General features: G+C 52.7%; 4 protein-coding genes across 4 annotated transcripts; 2 read left to right on the top strand and 2 right to left on the bottom strand.

Annotated features, from left to right (window-relative positions):
• The first annotated feature begins 357 nt into the window (after positions 1-357).
• On the top strand, positions 358-4,237 carry LOC149809038 (quinolinate synthase, chloroplastic-like). Its single transcript, XM_089995019.1, has 6 exons — positions 358-513; positions 722-889; positions 1,177-1,663; positions 2,169-2,530; positions 3,036-3,407; positions 3,725-4,237. The coding sequence occupies exons 1-6, from the start codon at positions 358-360 to the stop codon at positions 4,235-4,237; spliced, it is 2,058 nt and encodes a 685-aa protein (XP_089851145.1).
• A 1,693-nt stretch (positions 4,238-5,930) lies between these two features.
• On the bottom strand, positions 5,931-7,688 carry LOC149809039 (uncharacterized). The gene is made up of 5 exons (XM_089995020.1): positions 7,567-7,688; positions 7,328-7,438; positions 7,161-7,238; positions 6,199-7,045; positions 5,931-6,116 (listed from the first exon to the last, which is right to left on the bottom strand). Exons 1-5 carry the CDS (start codon positions 7,686-7,688, stop codon positions 5,931-5,933), a joined length of 1,344 nt encoding a protein of 447 aa, XP_089851146.1.
• Positions 7,689-9,991: 2,303 nt separating this feature from the next.
• Positions 9,992-10,747, top strand: LOC149809040 (uncharacterized). The gene has a single exon (XM_089995021.1). The coding sequence runs from the start codon at positions 9,992-9,994 to the stop codon at positions 10,745-10,747; it is 756 nt and encodes a 251-aa protein (XP_089851147.1).
• A 1,640-nt stretch (positions 10,748-12,387) lies between these two features.
• Positions 12,388-16,281, bottom strand: LOC149809041 (C-terminal processing peptidase, chloroplastic-like). The gene is made up of 7 exons (XM_089995022.1): positions 16,117-16,281; positions 15,759-15,916; positions 14,992-15,109; positions 14,321-14,446; positions 13,178-13,372; positions 12,769-12,969; positions 12,388-12,720 (listed from the first exon to the last, which is right to left on the bottom strand). Exons 1-7 carry the CDS (start codon positions 16,279-16,281, stop codon positions 12,388-12,390), a joined length of 1,296 nt encoding a protein of 431 aa, XP_089851148.1.
• Positions 16,282-17,448: the final 1,167 nt, after the last annotated feature.

A 17,448-nucleotide genomic window follows, 5' to 3' on the forward strand; every position in this document is an offset into this window, starting at 1 on the left:
CACATTTCGCGCCGTGCTTCCCGCCGCAATGCACATGCACTATGAACAGAAAGCAGGCTCGACAAAGTCAGGCGGGGCAAATCAAAGAGGAATAAGTGCTTGACCTTCCGCGAGTACTGGTTGGGGTCTGCCCTCGTTCGTCTTACCCAGAAACGAGTCATCAGCCTTTCAATCTATTCATCCTCCGCTTCATCTGCAGCATGCAACATGTCACGAAACTGAAGGCCTCTGTACCTGGCAGTTCGATTCAACATAATCTGTCGAAATGAGGTCGGCGTTTTTGCACAGCAACTCGGGCCGGGTCGGCCGAGTGAGCATCTGTACAAGAAGGCCCGTTTCGTTCCGATTCTCGCGGCTATGTTGCAATGCCGCCGTAGAGGTGTGGTGGCCCTTGAATTCTATCCTGGCTCGTATTACTCGAAATTTGATGTCGTGTCTCGCGGTTGCTGTTCGCTAATTAGCAACCCTGACAACTACCGAGGGCACACCGCAATGGGCGATGCGAACATTGAGGTGCACGCGTGGCACAGTCGAAGTCAAGGGTATTCATTGTTGAAATTGTCGCACGATTGTACCGACCTATCGTAGCTCGATAGCAGTCGCGCATCGCGGCACGGTGTGAGGGCTTGTCGGCATGTCAGCAGTGTTACGCCACATCGCATGGGTATTTCATACACACAGTACGTTGTCAAATGATGTGAATGGAAATGTGTGTGCGCAGGATGCCGTGGACGCGCACTCGCGTCTACGCGAATATGCACAGCAGTTCAATGCACTTGCTGACACCAAGGCTCGGCTTGGTCTCCTGATTCAGATGGGCAGAACTCTTCCGCGCTTACCAGAAGCACTGAAAACGCCATTGAATCAAGTGATGGGATGTGTGGCTCAGGTGTGCTCTTGATGCGCATCAGGGTTCTGTAAATTGGGGCGACTTGCAACATTCTTGTACACCGCATGTTGTTTACGTGCCATTGCTGACCGTCACATCGTGAAGGTACTTTCCAAGATTCCTTGTCAGTGCAGGCTTGCCAGAAATCAGGGCTCCTGGTTAGCGACGCCTCTAACATAAATCCGCTGGTCAGACTTGCGTGGCCGTACATCGGCTTCCTCAAATGCTCTTTCGCTCGATCACAATGCGCGATATAGTACAGGATGCCACAAAATGTGGCAATGCAGGTGTGGGTGACAGTGGAGCTGACGGATGCCGGCACAGTGTCCATCAGTGCGGACTCTGACTCAGAAGTGAGTCGCGGGCTTGCAGCAGTGCTAGTGAACGCACTGGGCGGGCGAACACCGGAGGAAATAGACGCCGTAGACGCACAGGCCACTGCAGCGCTGCAGCTTGGGCCCGCGCTGGCGTCGTCCTCCCGAGTCAACTCCTTCCAGAACATGCTGGAGAGCATCAAGAAGCGAGCGCGGCTGGCAAAGGGCGAGCTGCCGCGCTTCCCATCGCTACTCATCGCCGCCGATGCGCTGACGCCACAGGGATCCTTTGCAGAGGCGCAGGCCGCGTTTCTTGAGCCTCGTCCGGACGATGTCGCTCGCCTCGTGGAGCTGCTCCAGAGCCGGCACATCGGCGTTGTGGCGCACTTCTACATGGACCCTCAAGTCCAGGGAGTGCTCTCGACGGCCGCATCACAGTGGCCACACATCGCCATTTCGGGTACGTGCCTCGTTTTCATACGTGTGCACGCGCTTAGATGTCCACAAGCGCCAACACACGTCCTCCTCGTGTCAACAAATCTACTTGTTGCATCTGTCGTAGTTCCTGCATTGCAGCTTCCAGAATCGTTCATTATGAGAATTGTGTGCTTATTTGTTTACAGCAACAGGCGGGCTTTGCTTTTGAGTGCGCACCGCACGATATGTCCTTGATATACATGTGCAAATACTCGTGTACACAACATTCAGGATTGCTCCAATTTGTACCAGGCGAAAGCTTCTTGACAATGCTGTACGTTCTATTGCGTTCAACAACAAAAGTCGTGAGTGTGCACCAGGCGACAACTTCTTGACTTGAGCCTTGACATGAGCGCCGACACCAGGATCAGTGTTTCGCCAGGCAGAGTGAGTTTGGGTTCAGACGCCTGCGAGTACTTGAAATTTTGGGACACCAATGGGGATCGAACTCCATTAGGGAGAATAATGACCAGGAAGCTGGTATGCAGACTCTCTTGCGATGGCAGACACTGCTGTGCGCATGGCGGAGGCAGGCTGTAAAGTCGTGTGCGTGCTGGGCGTTGATTTCATGTCTGAGAACGTGCGAGCGATTCTCGACGAAGCAGGCCACACCAGTGTCCAGGTGTACCGCATGTCATCGGATGAGATAGGCTGCAGCCTGGCCGATGCCGCCGAGTCAGACCTGTATGATGAGTACTTGAGGACGGCGGCCCAGCAAGACAACAGCATGCACGTCATCTACATCAACACATCCCTGCGCACTAAGGCTTTCGCAGACAGCACTGTGCCCACCATCACTTGCACCTCATCGAATGTCGTGCAAACAGTTCTGCAGGGGCTTCGCACAGGTGTTGCACCCCCTCAATCGCATGCTGTCTCGCTGCCCTGCGGAATGCGCACATGCATGTTGAAATGGAAGTACTGGGTGCAAGCCGGGTTTCGATTGGGGTTTGAATCCCCTTGAGCTTTTCGGACTGGCGTGGTTCAACGCCCATCAATTTTCATTGCATGCAGGCTCGTGCATTTTGGCACCTGTGCACGCTGCGCCCTGTTTGTTCATGGTCGAAAAAGTTGTGGTAAGGCAAGCTCACACCGTTGCTGAAATACAGCATGAACTTGCGTGTGAGAGGGAATGATGAAGTCAAGTTCGAAAGTAATCAAGCGGTGGTGTCCTGTGTTGGATCTAACGTGTCCAGCCATCAAGCTTCAACAGTCTGGGCTGCTTCGCTGCAGCACAGTTTCAATTTCAGCGGAAGTTCAAGTTGTGTGTACATCATGTGCAGAGCTGTCTCGTCAACATGTGAGACCCGACATGCATGATAGTGCCTCTAATACGCATTGTCACGAGAACGCAGGTACCGGAACTGCACGTGTGGTACGGCCCCGACACGTACATGGGTCGCAACTTGCAGCAGCTGTTGGAGTCCACAGCAGAGCTGCCGGACAAAGAGGTCCGTGCATTGCATCCCTTGCACACGCAAGCCTCCATCCGGTCACTTCTGCCACGTTTCCATCACTTTCAGCATGGCACATGTGTCGTGCACCACATGTTTGGTGGTGCCACGTGCGAGTTGGTGCGGAAAGGATACTCGGACGCGTTCATTGCGGCACATTTTGAAGTTCCGGGCGAGATGTTCACTCTTGCGATGAATGCAAAGCGCGAGCGGGACATGGGTGTGGTCGGCTCCACGTCCAATATTCTGGACTTCGTTGCGGACAAAGTCAAGGTGCGACTCTGGAATACACCCTTCAGCATGCTTTTCGAGGATGGGTTAGGGTTTCGTTGCAAGTTGACTTCACTTTAACTACCAGCATTGGCCACACGCATGACATGACGGACATCGCTACTGTGGATGTTCAAGGTGAAGCATCTTTTGTCATCGGATAGCTGGGAGTTTTGACTGAGTTGGATTTGGTGCGGATATGGCAAGACAGCGAGGGGAGCTGAGCGAGCCGCTTGACATCGCAGTGGTCAAAATGCCAAACCTTGTTTGACAACATTTCTCACAAAGCCTGAAAGATTGACACAGGGCTGCTAATGCAGGCGTCAATCGCCAAGGGATTTCCGGAACGGATCCAGGTGATTCTAGGCACTGAGGTTGGCATGATCACCAGCATTGTCCGGAAGGTGCAAGGAATTCTACGGGAGGCCAAGGATTCAGGCGTTGAGCTGGAGGTCGTGTTCCCTGTGAACTCGGAAGCCATCACTACCACAGCCCAGACGTCGTCAGGGGCGCCGGTGATGCTTCCTGGGAATCTCATGGTCATACCTGGCCCTGCATCCGGCGAGGGGTGCTCTCAGGAAGGCGGGTGTGCGGCTTGCCCGTACATGAAAATGAACACGCTCGCTGCACTGCTGAGTGTGTGTGAGCGCTGTGGCAGCCCGAGCAGCGAAGCCATGCTGGAGGCTTTCAAGCCAAAGGCTTACTCTGAGCAAATTCAAGGCAAGTCGCTTGCACAGGCTGGGTGCAACCCCATCCTCCATATGCGGGATTTTCAAAAAGACAAGGCGCTGTCAGCTCGGTTTGTGGAGGATATCAAGACTCGTCACTCGTGACGATGACATGTATGGACCGAAACTTGATCAGAATGTGGCTGTGCTTGCCGAATACAGGCAGCCTTGTCCAAGGCCCTGACGAATGACCATGGGCACAGACTTCACAAAATTGCAGTACAGCAGCAAAGACCTGTGCAAATGCCGTCATTTCGCCTGGTTCGTGCAAAGAGGAGCAACGCATGGTCGATCTCACATGCATATTTTTGTCGACATCGTAGTCGGCAACCTTGTCTATACCCGGAACATGCTGACTCACGGTATGTAATAGTAACTGCGCAGGAACGACTTTCATGCCAATGGGTAGGGGTTAGAGCTTGTGTTTCTTGTAGATAGCTCTCTCGGTAGATTGTAACAAACAAATGTCATGCTCACTCAAATTTCAAGTTTCAGGGGTTTGTGGGTTTGACAGCAAAGCCATGTTTCGAACATCTTTGCTGTCTCCAAGGACAATCCGAAGCACCGCAACATTACATCAGCGGAATTGTGGGTGTGAAGGGACATAAAAGGTCGCGAATCAGTGACTGGTAGAGCACCAGTATGCCCATGTACAGGTCTCACCAACAGAGGGAAGCTGTACGAAAGGCATCTCGCGCCGCACACAGATCACAAAACAATGACGTATGCATTACTTTGAAGTGCTACCCCAGCCGAAAAGCCCCTTGATACCAGCAACCATACTGGCCTGTGGTGCTGCAGCTGCTGCTTTGGCACGGCAGCGATGGGTCAGGTCAGGCTCCTCAATGAACTGCAGCGCTGTATCCAGTGTGATCGGGCGCATTGGCAATGTCTCCAGCAGGCTGGCCAGCTTGAAGATCCGAGGCTGGGGCCCAGCAAAGGACTTCCACTCGTGAGTGTGGTCTATGAGGTACTCGCTCGCTGTGGCTACGCTTCCATCGTCAAGACCCAAACCCTGCAGCCACGCAATGGATCAAAAGAAGCAGGGCATCCACTCGTATATCAGCATCCATCCAACAAGTGTCCTACGCAAATACGCGCAGCATATCCATTGCCAGCGCCATGCTTTCGTACGCGCTAGGCTCTGCTTAAGGAAACAACGACAACAAGAAAAGCTGATCACCGTCTCCACATGAGCATTGATAGGGTGGCCACCATGCTCATTTGGCGACGGTGAATCAGAGTCAGCGAAAGGCTTTAAAGCAGCACCTGTAAACCTCGTGAAAGCTTTCCATCCTCGCGGGCAGCGGCATTGGCGACCTCCGCCTGGGCAACAGTCTCGTACGCAGCGGCCTCGCGGAGGAGCGTATCTAGCAGCTCCCCCTGTTGGGCAGGCATACCGGAGGGGAGAGTCTCCGCCGCAGTCTGGGCGCTCTTGAGGCGCTGACGCACAGCGCCAAAGAGCGACCACGCAACTGCTTGGCTCTCCGCATTATTCTTCGCCAAGCGCAGGTGTGCGATGTAGTAGCAGCGCGCTGCAGAGTACAGGTGCTGGTAGCACTCTGACTGCGCTACAAGCTGCTCCGCGATGGCTGGCGGCACGCCCTCTAGCACTGCAACGCGGTCCAGCTCCTGTGCAGCCTTGACCAGGCCATCGTAGAGGCGTACGCAGTCCTCAGCACGCGCCCCTTTCTCTCGGTGCTTGCTCTTGCAGATGGTGTGAATCATGTTGCGCTTGAACTTCGCGTTCATCCAATTACCCTGCATGGTTGGGTGATGCGTTGCTGTGCGAAATGATCTACGCATGTGCCAATGCGCGCATGGAGGCATGCCGCACTTGACGCCTTCCAACATGAACCACTGGCTCGGCGGATAGCCAAGTTCTCTTGACAGCCAACCATCCACTGCTCACCGCACTGTAAGAGCTCCACAAGTCAAGCCCAAAAACGCAGATGCGTTGTCTGCTCATCAGAAAGAAAGCATCCTAGAGGAGGTCATATCGGCAGTCTATGCCAGAAAGCAGGTGACATGCGAAGGAGTTAGGAGTGAATGGGGAGCATGCATACCTGCACAGTGTACCGGTGCAAGACCGCCTCAGCCAGGGCGCCGCTGACCGCAGAGTGCAGAGCGATAAGGTTCTCCATATCGGTCACATTGCCTGCGCCGGAGCTGGACGCCTCCAACTCATCCGCCAGAAGCGTCTTTGCACGCATCAACATCTCGATGATCGATGCATACGTTGTCAGAGCCGCAGGTGCAGGCCCCGCTGACTCATCGTCGGTGTCCATCGCCGCTGCTGCCGTCTCCATCAAGCCCTCCACCGTTCCAAGGAGCTCGGCCACTGCCTCGTCCTGGATCTGCACCCGTTCCCCGTGCCAGCCAAACGTGGCGGTTGACATGCTTGCAGCGCCCGATGCACCGCTTGCGAGCTCCTCGAGGCGCGCGTCGACTTCGTCGTCCCGCGGCAATGCGACTTCCGACGCTGCGACTGATTCACTCCCACGCGCTTGGGCGACTTTGTGCAAGCAGAGGCGCACGATGCTGTCGATCTCGCTCACTTTGTAGCGACATGCACTCTGCACGCTGGGACTCCCGAACGCTGCGAGCACCTGGATTGCACGCTGAGCGCGCAGGAAATGACCTGCTGCGACCTCGATTTGACGGTCTTTTTCAAACAGCTCCAGTGCTGTGAGCCAGTCGAGGTACGCAACCGCCTCGGCCTGCGTCCGCTCGTCACATGCTTGCTGGGACATCGTCACTAAAGTCGTTGCGTGCTTCCGCGCCTTGGCGAACCTCCGCAGCATGTGCCGACGCTTGTTGGTGTGCACGTACCCTTCTTTTTCAATCACTTGCTTGATCTCGTGGGCGTAGGCCCATGCACGCTCGGCGTCCAGCAAGATGAGCTCCAGCCACCTGCATTGCACATGTCTTGGCTAATCCGGGGGGAGCTTGCCAGACGCACCCCAAGGTGCACCTTGCCATTCAGGGCGCTGACATACCAAACAGGCCACCTCACAACCCAATGAACCTTGGCAGACGACAGAAACCAAAACATTCACACACGTCGCTGTAGATCATGGTATGTACCAAGTAAGGAACAGGCACCCTGAAGGAATGGATTCAGTCTGTGATGAGATTGGCAGTGTTTCCACGCTACCCCGTACTCGACGGCGCAGCATCTCTTGTGAAACGTACCGGCAGTCTACCACCATTTCAGGTTTTAGCTCCTTCTTCTGAAAACGCTGGCGCCCGTGATGGAACTTGACCTGTGTCCGCAACTTCGAGAGCCGTCTGCCACAGTATCGTCTGCGTCAACCCATGGTGTCAGACGGCCAATTGTAAAATCTTATTCAATGCGTGCCATGCCTTATATCAAATCGTGTTGCGGGTAAAGCCTCGACCCTGGCTACACCGACTCACGGGGTTGGGCGCACCTGTACCGCGGATAATCCCCATGCTTCAGACCATGCTGCGACTGACCAGTGCGAATGGCATGAAATATGTACAACGATAAGGAAGGTCCCGAAGGTTGCTGGGCATTGTCCTGTGTCTCCATGGCACAACTCTTCATGCAACAGGATCTGATGCCTAAGGTCCAGGGAAGATGTATCTCCTCGACACCTCACCTACTCTGGCAATCGTGATGTCATTACGATGCCTCTGCCAGTACCTGCCACTTAGACCTGAGCAGAACTGAGCTGACCAGCTGTCAGCACTGCCAGCACAGTGTCACTGCCAGGGCCCAATCAGTGCTTCCCGCCATTCTCCTGAATTCCGTTGAGAGCCCTAAGGCTTATTGTCCTTCAACCAGGAACGTGGTGAGAACTTTGCTCCTGTTGTGGAAAGAATGAGTCTTTTTGACATGAATGCATAATTGCGGTGCATTGTTTCTGAGAGGGATGGTAAATAATTCACGGTAGTACTCTCCAAGACCATGTTTGTCATTCCTCGAGCCTAGAGTTCTGCCGAAGCAGGCGCACACATGCCCTCACTCCCGCAATGGAATCATTTCAGTGGCTGGGGACGGTTGACGCCGGATGAACAGAGCAGCGGCGAGCCCAGGATCAAATTGGAAGACGCGCTGGACAAGGTGCGAGCTCAGGGTGTACGGGTGATGAGGGCTTTTTGACTAAGTCTTGAGTTCATGAGCCAATTTCTAAGACGTGTTTTGTGTAATACCTAGCCCGGCTGCTTGGATTTGCTGGTTTCTGATGCGTATTGAAGGACGCTGATGCACCTCCTCCGCACGGCTTGATCGGCAAGGCGAGTCATTAGTCATTCGGACCAGTCCGGGTATGCGCGCTCTCACAGCCAAGCGGCCAAATCGTTCGCATTTCTTGTCTGAAGTGTCAAGCGATCCGCAGGTGGGGACCGGCAAGTGGCAACTGCTCGTGCTCCTGATCTGCGGCTTGGGCAATGCTGCGGACGCCGTCGAGATTCTGTCAATAGGTCTGGTGTTGCCGGCAGCAAAGGACAGTTTATCACTCACACATGACGCAAGATCCGTGCTATCGTCGTGCATATTTCTGGGAATGCTGATCGGCGGTGTGGTATGGGGGCACCTGGGAGATGCTATTGGGCGCAAGTGGACACTGGTGGGCGCCCTCCTCCTCAACGGCGCCTTTGGCGCCTTGTCCGCTGGAGCTAATAGTTGGCAAATCCTCTCGATGATGCGGTTTATAGCAGGCATCGGAGTCGGGGGCAGCGTCCCTATCGTCTTTGCGCTCATGGCCGAAAACTGCAGCTGTGCAGCACGGTGCGTGCCACTGTTGCAGCGCTCCTTCTGCTGGATTCAAACCATATCATCCTGTTTATTTAAGGGACCTGAACGAAAGACCCGTGTCCTGTTCAGACTGCACTGCGCCGAAGATGACACTGTATGATGTTCATTCATGTGCTGCCGCAATCGTCCCAGTACAAGGCAGGCCGCATGAGCAGCGTGCACAGCATGTACGTCATTGTTTGATGTTCATTGCAGTGCCGATGCGAGGGTGTGATTGATTCGTTGTGCAGCCTAAGCTATGGTGAATCCGTCTCTCTGTGTCATCGAAGTATATATTGCATCCGCGGACAGCACAGACCGCAATATGGTGCGCGCAGGGGTCGTTTCCTGGCGCTCGTAGCTTGCCACTGGATGATTGGCTCCATATATTCCGCAGCTGCAGGCTGGGCACTCATCAGCAGCGCCGGTTGGCGAGTATTTCTACTGGTGGCATCGCTTCCTGCTCTGGTGACGGCCATCCTCGCAATGTGCACCATTCATGAGAGCCCCAGGTATTTATGCAGCACGGGCCAAATTCGCCTGGCAGAGACAGTGCTGAGGCACGCAGCCAGGTGGAACGGCACTCTTGCGGTCCTCGAGCCGTTTCAGCTCGACGAGGCTGCCTCGTCCCAGTGGACTCGCCGCGCCCTCGACCGCAACGTCGTACAGAGTTGTCTGTCGACGCTCGCTGAGTACAAACGACACTTGAAGGTGCGGATACTCGGCAAATGCGGAGGCGTGCTTGTCTGCAGCGATGCATCTCTATTTGGCTTTGTGCCTTCATTGGCACCTATACAGAGCATCTGGCGAGCCGCGTCGTCGTTGACATCGAGATGCTACTTCTCGAGCGGACAGCCGGGCCACGTTTAGTTGAAGCGGCCAACACAACTGCCCCTCCGACAATGTTCAGGATAGCTTGCTGTTGCTTGACCCGGCAAATAGCGCCCCATGCACAGGTATCCTTCCCTTGCAGAAGACTTCGATCTCTGATGCCGTAATCGCAATCTGCCGAATCTAATCATTCCATATCTAAACACTTTCCCTTTACATTTGTCTGCAGAAATACGCAATGCTTTTTCCCTACCGCACAGGGCAGGATGCTGTTTCCGAGGGACGGCAGGCGGCCCCTGTCTCAAAAGCGATTGACTTCAGAATTTGTCCCGCAGGTGATGTTCTCAACATCGCGAGCAAAGCAATCAGTCGCTCTGATTGTCGCATTTGCCGGCATTTCGTTTGGCTGGTATGGAACGTCGTTGTGGATACCGACATATTTTGAACGACGCCAAGGTGACATGCCCAACAGCGGCAAAGCTCCTGACATATACTTCGAGACGTTTGTTGTGGCGCTCGCCAACTTGCCCGGCAATGTGCTTTCCGTGGTGACCATCGATTGGGCAGGTCGTAGAAACTCTTTGGTTGCAGCAATGGCAGGTGGGGCACTGGCTGTGCTGGGTTTTGCATTCGCTCCTTCACAGGCTGGCTGGGCTGTAGCGGCAGCGGCTGTGTTCAATGGCGTATCAGTCGTTGGCTGGAACGCTTTGGACATTGTCAGCACCGAAATGTACCCCACCGCTGTCCGTACTACAGCTTTGGGACTGGTTGGCGCCGTCGGTCGTGTTGCCAGTGCTCTGGGATCGCTGTCGTCTGGAGAGCTGATCGACATCGCGCTTTGGCTTCCAATGTTGGCGTGCTCGGTTGCGATGGCAATTGGATGCGTGGCAGCAATGGTTCTGCCAGAGACCAGTCACCTTTACCTTAGTGACCATATTGAAGCATGCAGTCCGCGCCACGATTCACAGAACGATTTTGTGGAATTGGCGCCTCTCACTGTCGATGACATTCGGGCAGTCTGATGTCTGTCTAACGATAGGATAACGTCCATGCTGTCGTCTCAATACTCAGGCTCCCAGGTTGTTGCGGACACAGATATGTAGTTCCGATATTGGTGAAGGCGGTTGTCTCATACAGCGGTTCAACTACAAGAAGTCTATGGTAACTTGTTTACTCTTTCGGTATGAGGTCCTCGACGATTGTACACAAGTGTGCTGGCGTGCTGCTATTGGTGGTGGTTACGCTTCTTGTAGCGGGAGCTCAAGCATCCGATGACGAGAATCGTGAAGCTCGGGAAGCAGCGCTTGCCAAGCTCGAGAAACCTCTCGACAAGATGCGGGTGAAGGAGTTGCAAGCTTTACTTTCGGAACGGGGTGCGGTCGATCCTTCCACGTTCCAACAACGGTCATATCAATATCAATATATAGAGGATTCCAGTCTTCTAGTACGGGACGAGGCTCTCTGAGGCAATTTAGTCTTTCTGTAGAGGCATCCATTGCAATTGGCTTGCCACTTTAACGCATGCAGGGTCGAATCGCTTGTCATTGTATCTTTTCGATGCCGTGGTGCATACACTTTATGTGTCATCTTGTTTTGCCACAAATGGGATGAGGACTCTTCGACCAGATGTTGGTGTCGTTTAGGAAGGGTCCAGAGGGTTGGGTTTGGGACAGCTGTCTGAACCCTGAGCTGTCCTCGCCTGGTGTCCTTAAAATTTCACCATTTTTTGTTCAAGAATACTCAAGATCATTGGGCTTCTATAGGTGTGGAGTGCGTGGCGTGTACGGAAAAACATGATGTCATTGAGCGGGTGCTCGAGACCATCCATTTACCCATTAAAACGTCGGAACCAGAGGCTGACGACACCCCTCCGGACGACCTCAACATCAAGGAAATTTTGGACAAACTGAAAGCTCAACAGGGCATGGAGGGCATGGATTTCCAGGTAAACCATTCTCCGTCACATGGAACCTGTCCTTGTGTCCCTTGTAGCCACCCGTCATTGCGATGTTGTTGGACTGAGCCGAGTCAACGCTACTGATCTATGATCACTATGATTTGCAGTCTTTGTAAGCAGATCGTTTGAGCTACTTGCATGACGTGACATTCCTGTGCATTGCAGACATTCGATAAGGAGGCCATGGAAAAGCTGATGAAGAACATTGACAAGGTGAAGACGATCAGAGAAGAAGACGGTGAAGAAAGCAAAGATGAGCTTTAGGTTCTTCGGGTGCATCTCTGAAGGGTGCTTGACCGGTTGGGGCAGCATGAGGCTCAAGATTGCTTGTCAAGACAGTGCTGACTTGAAGTTGCACCACTGCCTCACTCATCATTACGGTGCATGCCTTTTTCATAGCCGCTTACTTTCAAGGACCAGGGCTTGACATCGATGTCAAAGAAGTGTAAATGAGTATTATCCATGTGCAGAGGTACCATCAGTATTCTGGCTACGAGAGTGAACTTGATGGTATGGGCAATATCTTATGGGAGGCAGCCACCAATGCTGAGTCGTTTCCCTCGCTTCAACATAATGCCGCTGCATGTCTTACAGCATCGCCCTTCTTGTCGCATGTTCTGCTCAGAATGGCTCACATTGGCTCATTCTGGTGCGATGACCATGAACCGTTGGCAACATATTCATGTTTCCCTCGACATGCCCTCGTCATCGAATGACGTTCAGCGCAGCTAAAATGCATGGGTCGTCTTGCAAAGCAACGCTATCGCTCAGGCCACCGGTGTAGCGCACATTCTCAACGACCTCTGGCTTGCACTCAACATCCGGGGCGATTCCAACCTTGTCAATGGGCGCCCTATCTGCAGTGACGTTTTTTATCGTTGACAACAAGAGTAATGACCCATCGGACAGGGGAAGCATTTGTTGTGAGCTGCCTTTGCCGTAGGTTCCTTCACCCAACAGCACAGCCCCCTTGCCTGCGCGAAGGGCACCGGTGAGGACCTCGCTGGTACTTGCGGTGCCATGGTTGACCAGGACTACCTGCACAAAACAAACGAAACAAGATCAATCGGAAATCACGCCAAGAACCATTTGGTAACGCGAACGCTGCCCCATGGAGCCTGAGCGCTGCCCAGAGGGCTTCAGCCGCATGCCACCTCTCAGCGAGAGTATCGGCTTGCCCCCGATGTAACAGCTGCGCGTAGCATATAAACACTTGGACGACGTGTAACGGTGGGCAAGTTCAGGGTACCCAAGGGTATATGCAATCAGAATATACGGGTCACTTATCTAGAGTTATAACTGTCATGCTCCAGCATTCCAACCAAGTGTTTGATATACACGGTACCTCAAGTAGTGCTCGGAGTTGCCAATGTCCATGTGGATGCCGCAGTGTTCTACAAAGATGAATCTTCATCATCAATTCACAAAGTTTGTGCCTCAACATGAAGAGCAGCATGGGTGGAACAACCTTCAGGGGATGCTGAAAGAAGCGTACCACAGGCAACTTGGCCATTTGAGGCTTGGCAATGCTGTTCGGGATGCGGACGACTTCTTCGTAATTGTTCCGACCTTGGACGATCAACAACGTGGCATCAGACTCCAGGAGCTGTCGTGCAACATCAAGTCCAACTGTAAGTAAGCCCCCAGAGTTGTCCCGTAGATCAAGGATCAACCCAACGATGCCCCGCTGCTGCAAACATGCACCATGCTTGTTCAATTCCCAACAATTATTTTGGCAGTCATATTCAACGCCGCTGAATTGTGCTGGCGTAATCAATGGCAGGAGCAACTCCCGCAACCATCAGTGTCCTGGGCACCCAGGGGAGCTCTGACACTCAGCCATGGTTGTGGTTCACCGTGACAGGCGCAAACATGAATGAATTAGCATGCAATAGACGTGATGACATTCCATCAAACAGCAAATTTGGAGGGAACTCCCAGCAGACAACTGCTTATTGATTTTATCAATGGAATCTATGGGTGTCACTTGTCTAAAAAACGGCAGTGGGGGCTTCTATTGCCACTAAGACACAGAAGAAAGCATTAAAAGTACAATAGACAACAATAGAAATGGTGTAGGTAAGGTAGAACAGGCTCAAACAACACTATCCTGGGCACACCGTAAATCAATTGCCCCAAACCAAGATTCGAACGCTAGACCCAAGAACGCTAAAGACACAGAAGAAAGCATTAGAAGTACAATTTAAAGTACCAAGGACCTATGGAACACTTGTTCCATAGGTCTGTGTGTCAAGTCTGTACAGCAGGCACTATGGCGACACTCGAGTGTCTCTCGTCGTTAGTTGTTGAATGGACCGCACGTGCATTTGATCATACATACAGAGGATGCGCAGGCATCCTTACTGTTAGGCTTGTCTTCCAGATAATAACACACATCTGCAGGTGGATCCACATCCACGCCAGGAAGGCAAGCATGATGATGGTGTATCTTTTTACAACACTACCGCATCCACATGGACATTGGCATGTACTGACTAAATCAATCCGTGCTGATCCTTTGATGTTGAGAATGCATACACGAGTGGTACTTGCAAACCAAGCGCCGTTTTGGGCAACGTTTCCGTCGCAGCAAGCGTTTTGCCCATCGAACTTTGTCAGTGGGTCTTGAGCTGCGCACCAAAAGGTCATCCAAAGCGCCTGCAACTGATTCAGGTGCAGAATCGGCAAACACGACGATTCGAATGTAGCCAACCTGCTTGCCGGTGCCATTGTCCAGCACAGAGTACTGCACAGGATTCACATCCTGCGCACATACACACATTCAACACACATGAACCAAACCTTGGCCATTTTGCAGCCCTCTCTCTAATGTTCACTCTGGCACCTCTGGATCCTAGAGATTTGTGTGTCACTCACAGACTGTAATGTAACATGCGCCTAGTTGCTGTTGCTGACCACTGCCAAGGGTGTGTCTAGCTAGACCTTCGCAGGTGATGTCCATGGTGACGAATCATCACTGATGATGTATCTTGAACACCAATACCAACATGACCTTGCCTTTGTCGTACATCGCATTTGCGGGACGTGAGTCAGGTGACCTTGGCACAGGTACTCTTGGCTGTGACAGACGCCTTTGCCTCCTATGTCTAAACTCACCGTTTGAAAGGCCATTGGGATGAGTCGGTGCTCATTACAGGAGTGACCCATGGGCAAAGATGCCCCTGCTTTTCAGTGCCCAACGAGGGAACTCGGTTCCATAAAGGAACTCCAAAGTTGTCTACATATCCTGCCTACAAGTAGAGGTGTATGCATCTAGTAGAGTGGCAAGAGCAGCCAGCAGCAGCGCACCACTTCTGAGAGGGCCAATTCAACCAACGTTGTTTTGGTGGCGCGGTCTGGGCTGGTTCTGGACATGGTGAGCAGCAACTTGTCGGCGTCGCGAGCTTGTAGGAAATCTTTCAGTTGCCTGAAACATCATCATACAAGGTCAGCAGCCGCCCACTTTCACCTCAGCGATCAATGATTTGCGTATTTGCAGCACCAGCATTTGGGAAGGCGCACAAAGGGTACAAACATGTCAAAGTGCGAAACTTGAAATTCTGAAATGTGCGCTTGACTATGTTGCACAGTCGTGATGGCAGCCTTACCAGTGCTTCGCCAGAATGGATTTCAAATCTCGTTGTGGTCCCAAAAGTCCAAGTACTTTTGGGCATCTGGACCTAAAAAATCACAGGGTCTGGCGAAGCACTGTGCCATACAATCCTGTCGACATTTGCAGGAGTGGATGTACAGGCTCCCTTTCAGACAACATTTGCTGTGAAAATAGCTGCCTAACGAGAACGATATCCTTAAGTACTTCTTAAGGATGTGCTTGTGTGTGGTCAATCCATCCATCTACTCCCACACAGGTATGCCATCACCCACCCAGAGATTCTGGAGTATTGGAAGCATGACACGTCTCCGCCGACCCATACGACACTTCTGGCAGCAGCAAAACATGATGGCGTAGTGCCTGGGTTAACAGGCATTGGTGAGTTTCATGAGGCTCTTGGTCCTGACACCACGTCCTGGCATTTTGTTACTTTCATGATTGATCGCTGTGGCAGCCATTTTACCTGCAGACTGCAGCGTCCATTGCCTTGCCATTGACGGCTTCAACAGTGTCCCCCACCGAAATCCCGGCTGCTGCTGCGGAGCTGCCATCTGCCACATAGGTGACAGCACAGCGAGACTCAGTGTCATCGTAATCAACTGCGAGGCCATATCCCACAATCTGCACCACACAAGCGTTAGCAGAAATACGAGATAAATCCCAAACAACCACCCTTGCAAACCCCTGAACATGCCAACGCCGCTGAACGTACTGCCAACACGCAGCGCTCCCGAATTGATTTGCATAATGCTAGTGGGTAGCATGTCTGGCATGACACAAAAGGATGATCGTATGCAATCGTGGTTATCATACCGGATCACCCGTGCATCACCAACAACACACGTCTCCTTGCCGTCGACCACGGCATCATAAGTAAACTCAAGCGCATCGGGTAACAAGCCATACTCATTTCGGCCACGCTCACCTTGGATGACGATGCATACCAAGGGCGGAATAGGAGTTCCGCCCTTGGTATGCATCGTCATCCAGGTCGCTCTCACAATTACCTTGAGATGCTTAGGACAGAGTAGTTGCATCATGCCTCTACCCGCGCGCTAGGTTTCCAAATGCTGGCCAGCTCGCGCACCTTGCCTGTCATTTCAGCTTGAAACCTTTTAGCCTTAGATGCTGGCAAGATTCTCGAGAACGGGTCGTCCAGCTGGCCGAGTAGCGCGGCCGTCAGCTTCCTCACCTCATCACCGCTAGACGCCTTGTAGGATGCCTTCAAGGTATCTTGAAAGGCCTTCCTCCAGTCATCAGCATTGAACTGGGGGTCGTAGAAATAGTAGTTCACATACGCTGCAGTAGAGGAGCGCCATCAGAGTGGACCAGTGTCACTGCCAGTGAGTTAAACAACGCACCGATCATCGGGACGCAGCTGACGGACTGGAACTTCTAAAATTTCAAACCAAGAGGCCCATGCCCTCAAGGGGCTGTGTGGCCCTCCAACCTGCCTTCCATTCCTGCCTTGACACATGGTAGTACGTCCACCAAGTCTTTGGGACAAGCTCACTGCTCTGAAAGTGTCGGAGAAGCGCTCGGTACGCAAACGGATGTACCATTCTGCGCGCCGCTCCAATTGGCAACGTACCATACGTTTCGACAAGCTGCGTTTGTGCTTCTCTGATGTCTGGATCCGAGGAAACAGGGAATTTGATTGTCATGTCCTCAGAGAGGGCAATGTTGCATTGTACGACCCAAGCTGCAGCGGCACCCAACACTGTCTGGCATATCCTCTTTAGACTGCATGGTAGATCACGCACGTTGACCGACCCACAGCGTTCAGCCGCAAGGGTCACATGTTGGCTTAGTGCAAGGCGAGGAAACTGACCTTGCGACAACCGCGGAGACACGCAATGCATCCGTCCCTGAAGCATTACGCCCTCGTAAATTGTACAGCAAAAGGCTTTCAAAGCGCATCTCCAATATTTGCTTTTTTGCATTTACAGATACATCGTTTGAATTCTAACGCCCGGCCTAGGGTTTGTGGGCTTGTGGCGCTTTGTTCACAGCACGATCCCGCCATTTATATCTACAGAGTTCTCAAGAATTTTTAAGAAGGGAAATATGCGTAAGAAGCAGAAAAGTTAGATGGTGGAACCTATGAGTGAACACAGATCAGGGCAAGTCCATGCGACAAACATAAGGAGGGC

This window comes from Nuphar pumila, unplaced genomic scaffold (assembly GCF_984573655.1).
Source record: "Nuphar pumila unplaced genomic scaffold, dmNupPumi1.hap1.1 HAP1_SCAFFOLD_1794, whole genome shotgun sequence".
NCBI classification, from domain to species: Eukaryota; Viridiplantae; Streptophyta; class Magnoliopsida; order Nymphaeales; family Nymphaeaceae; genus Nuphar; species Nuphar pumila.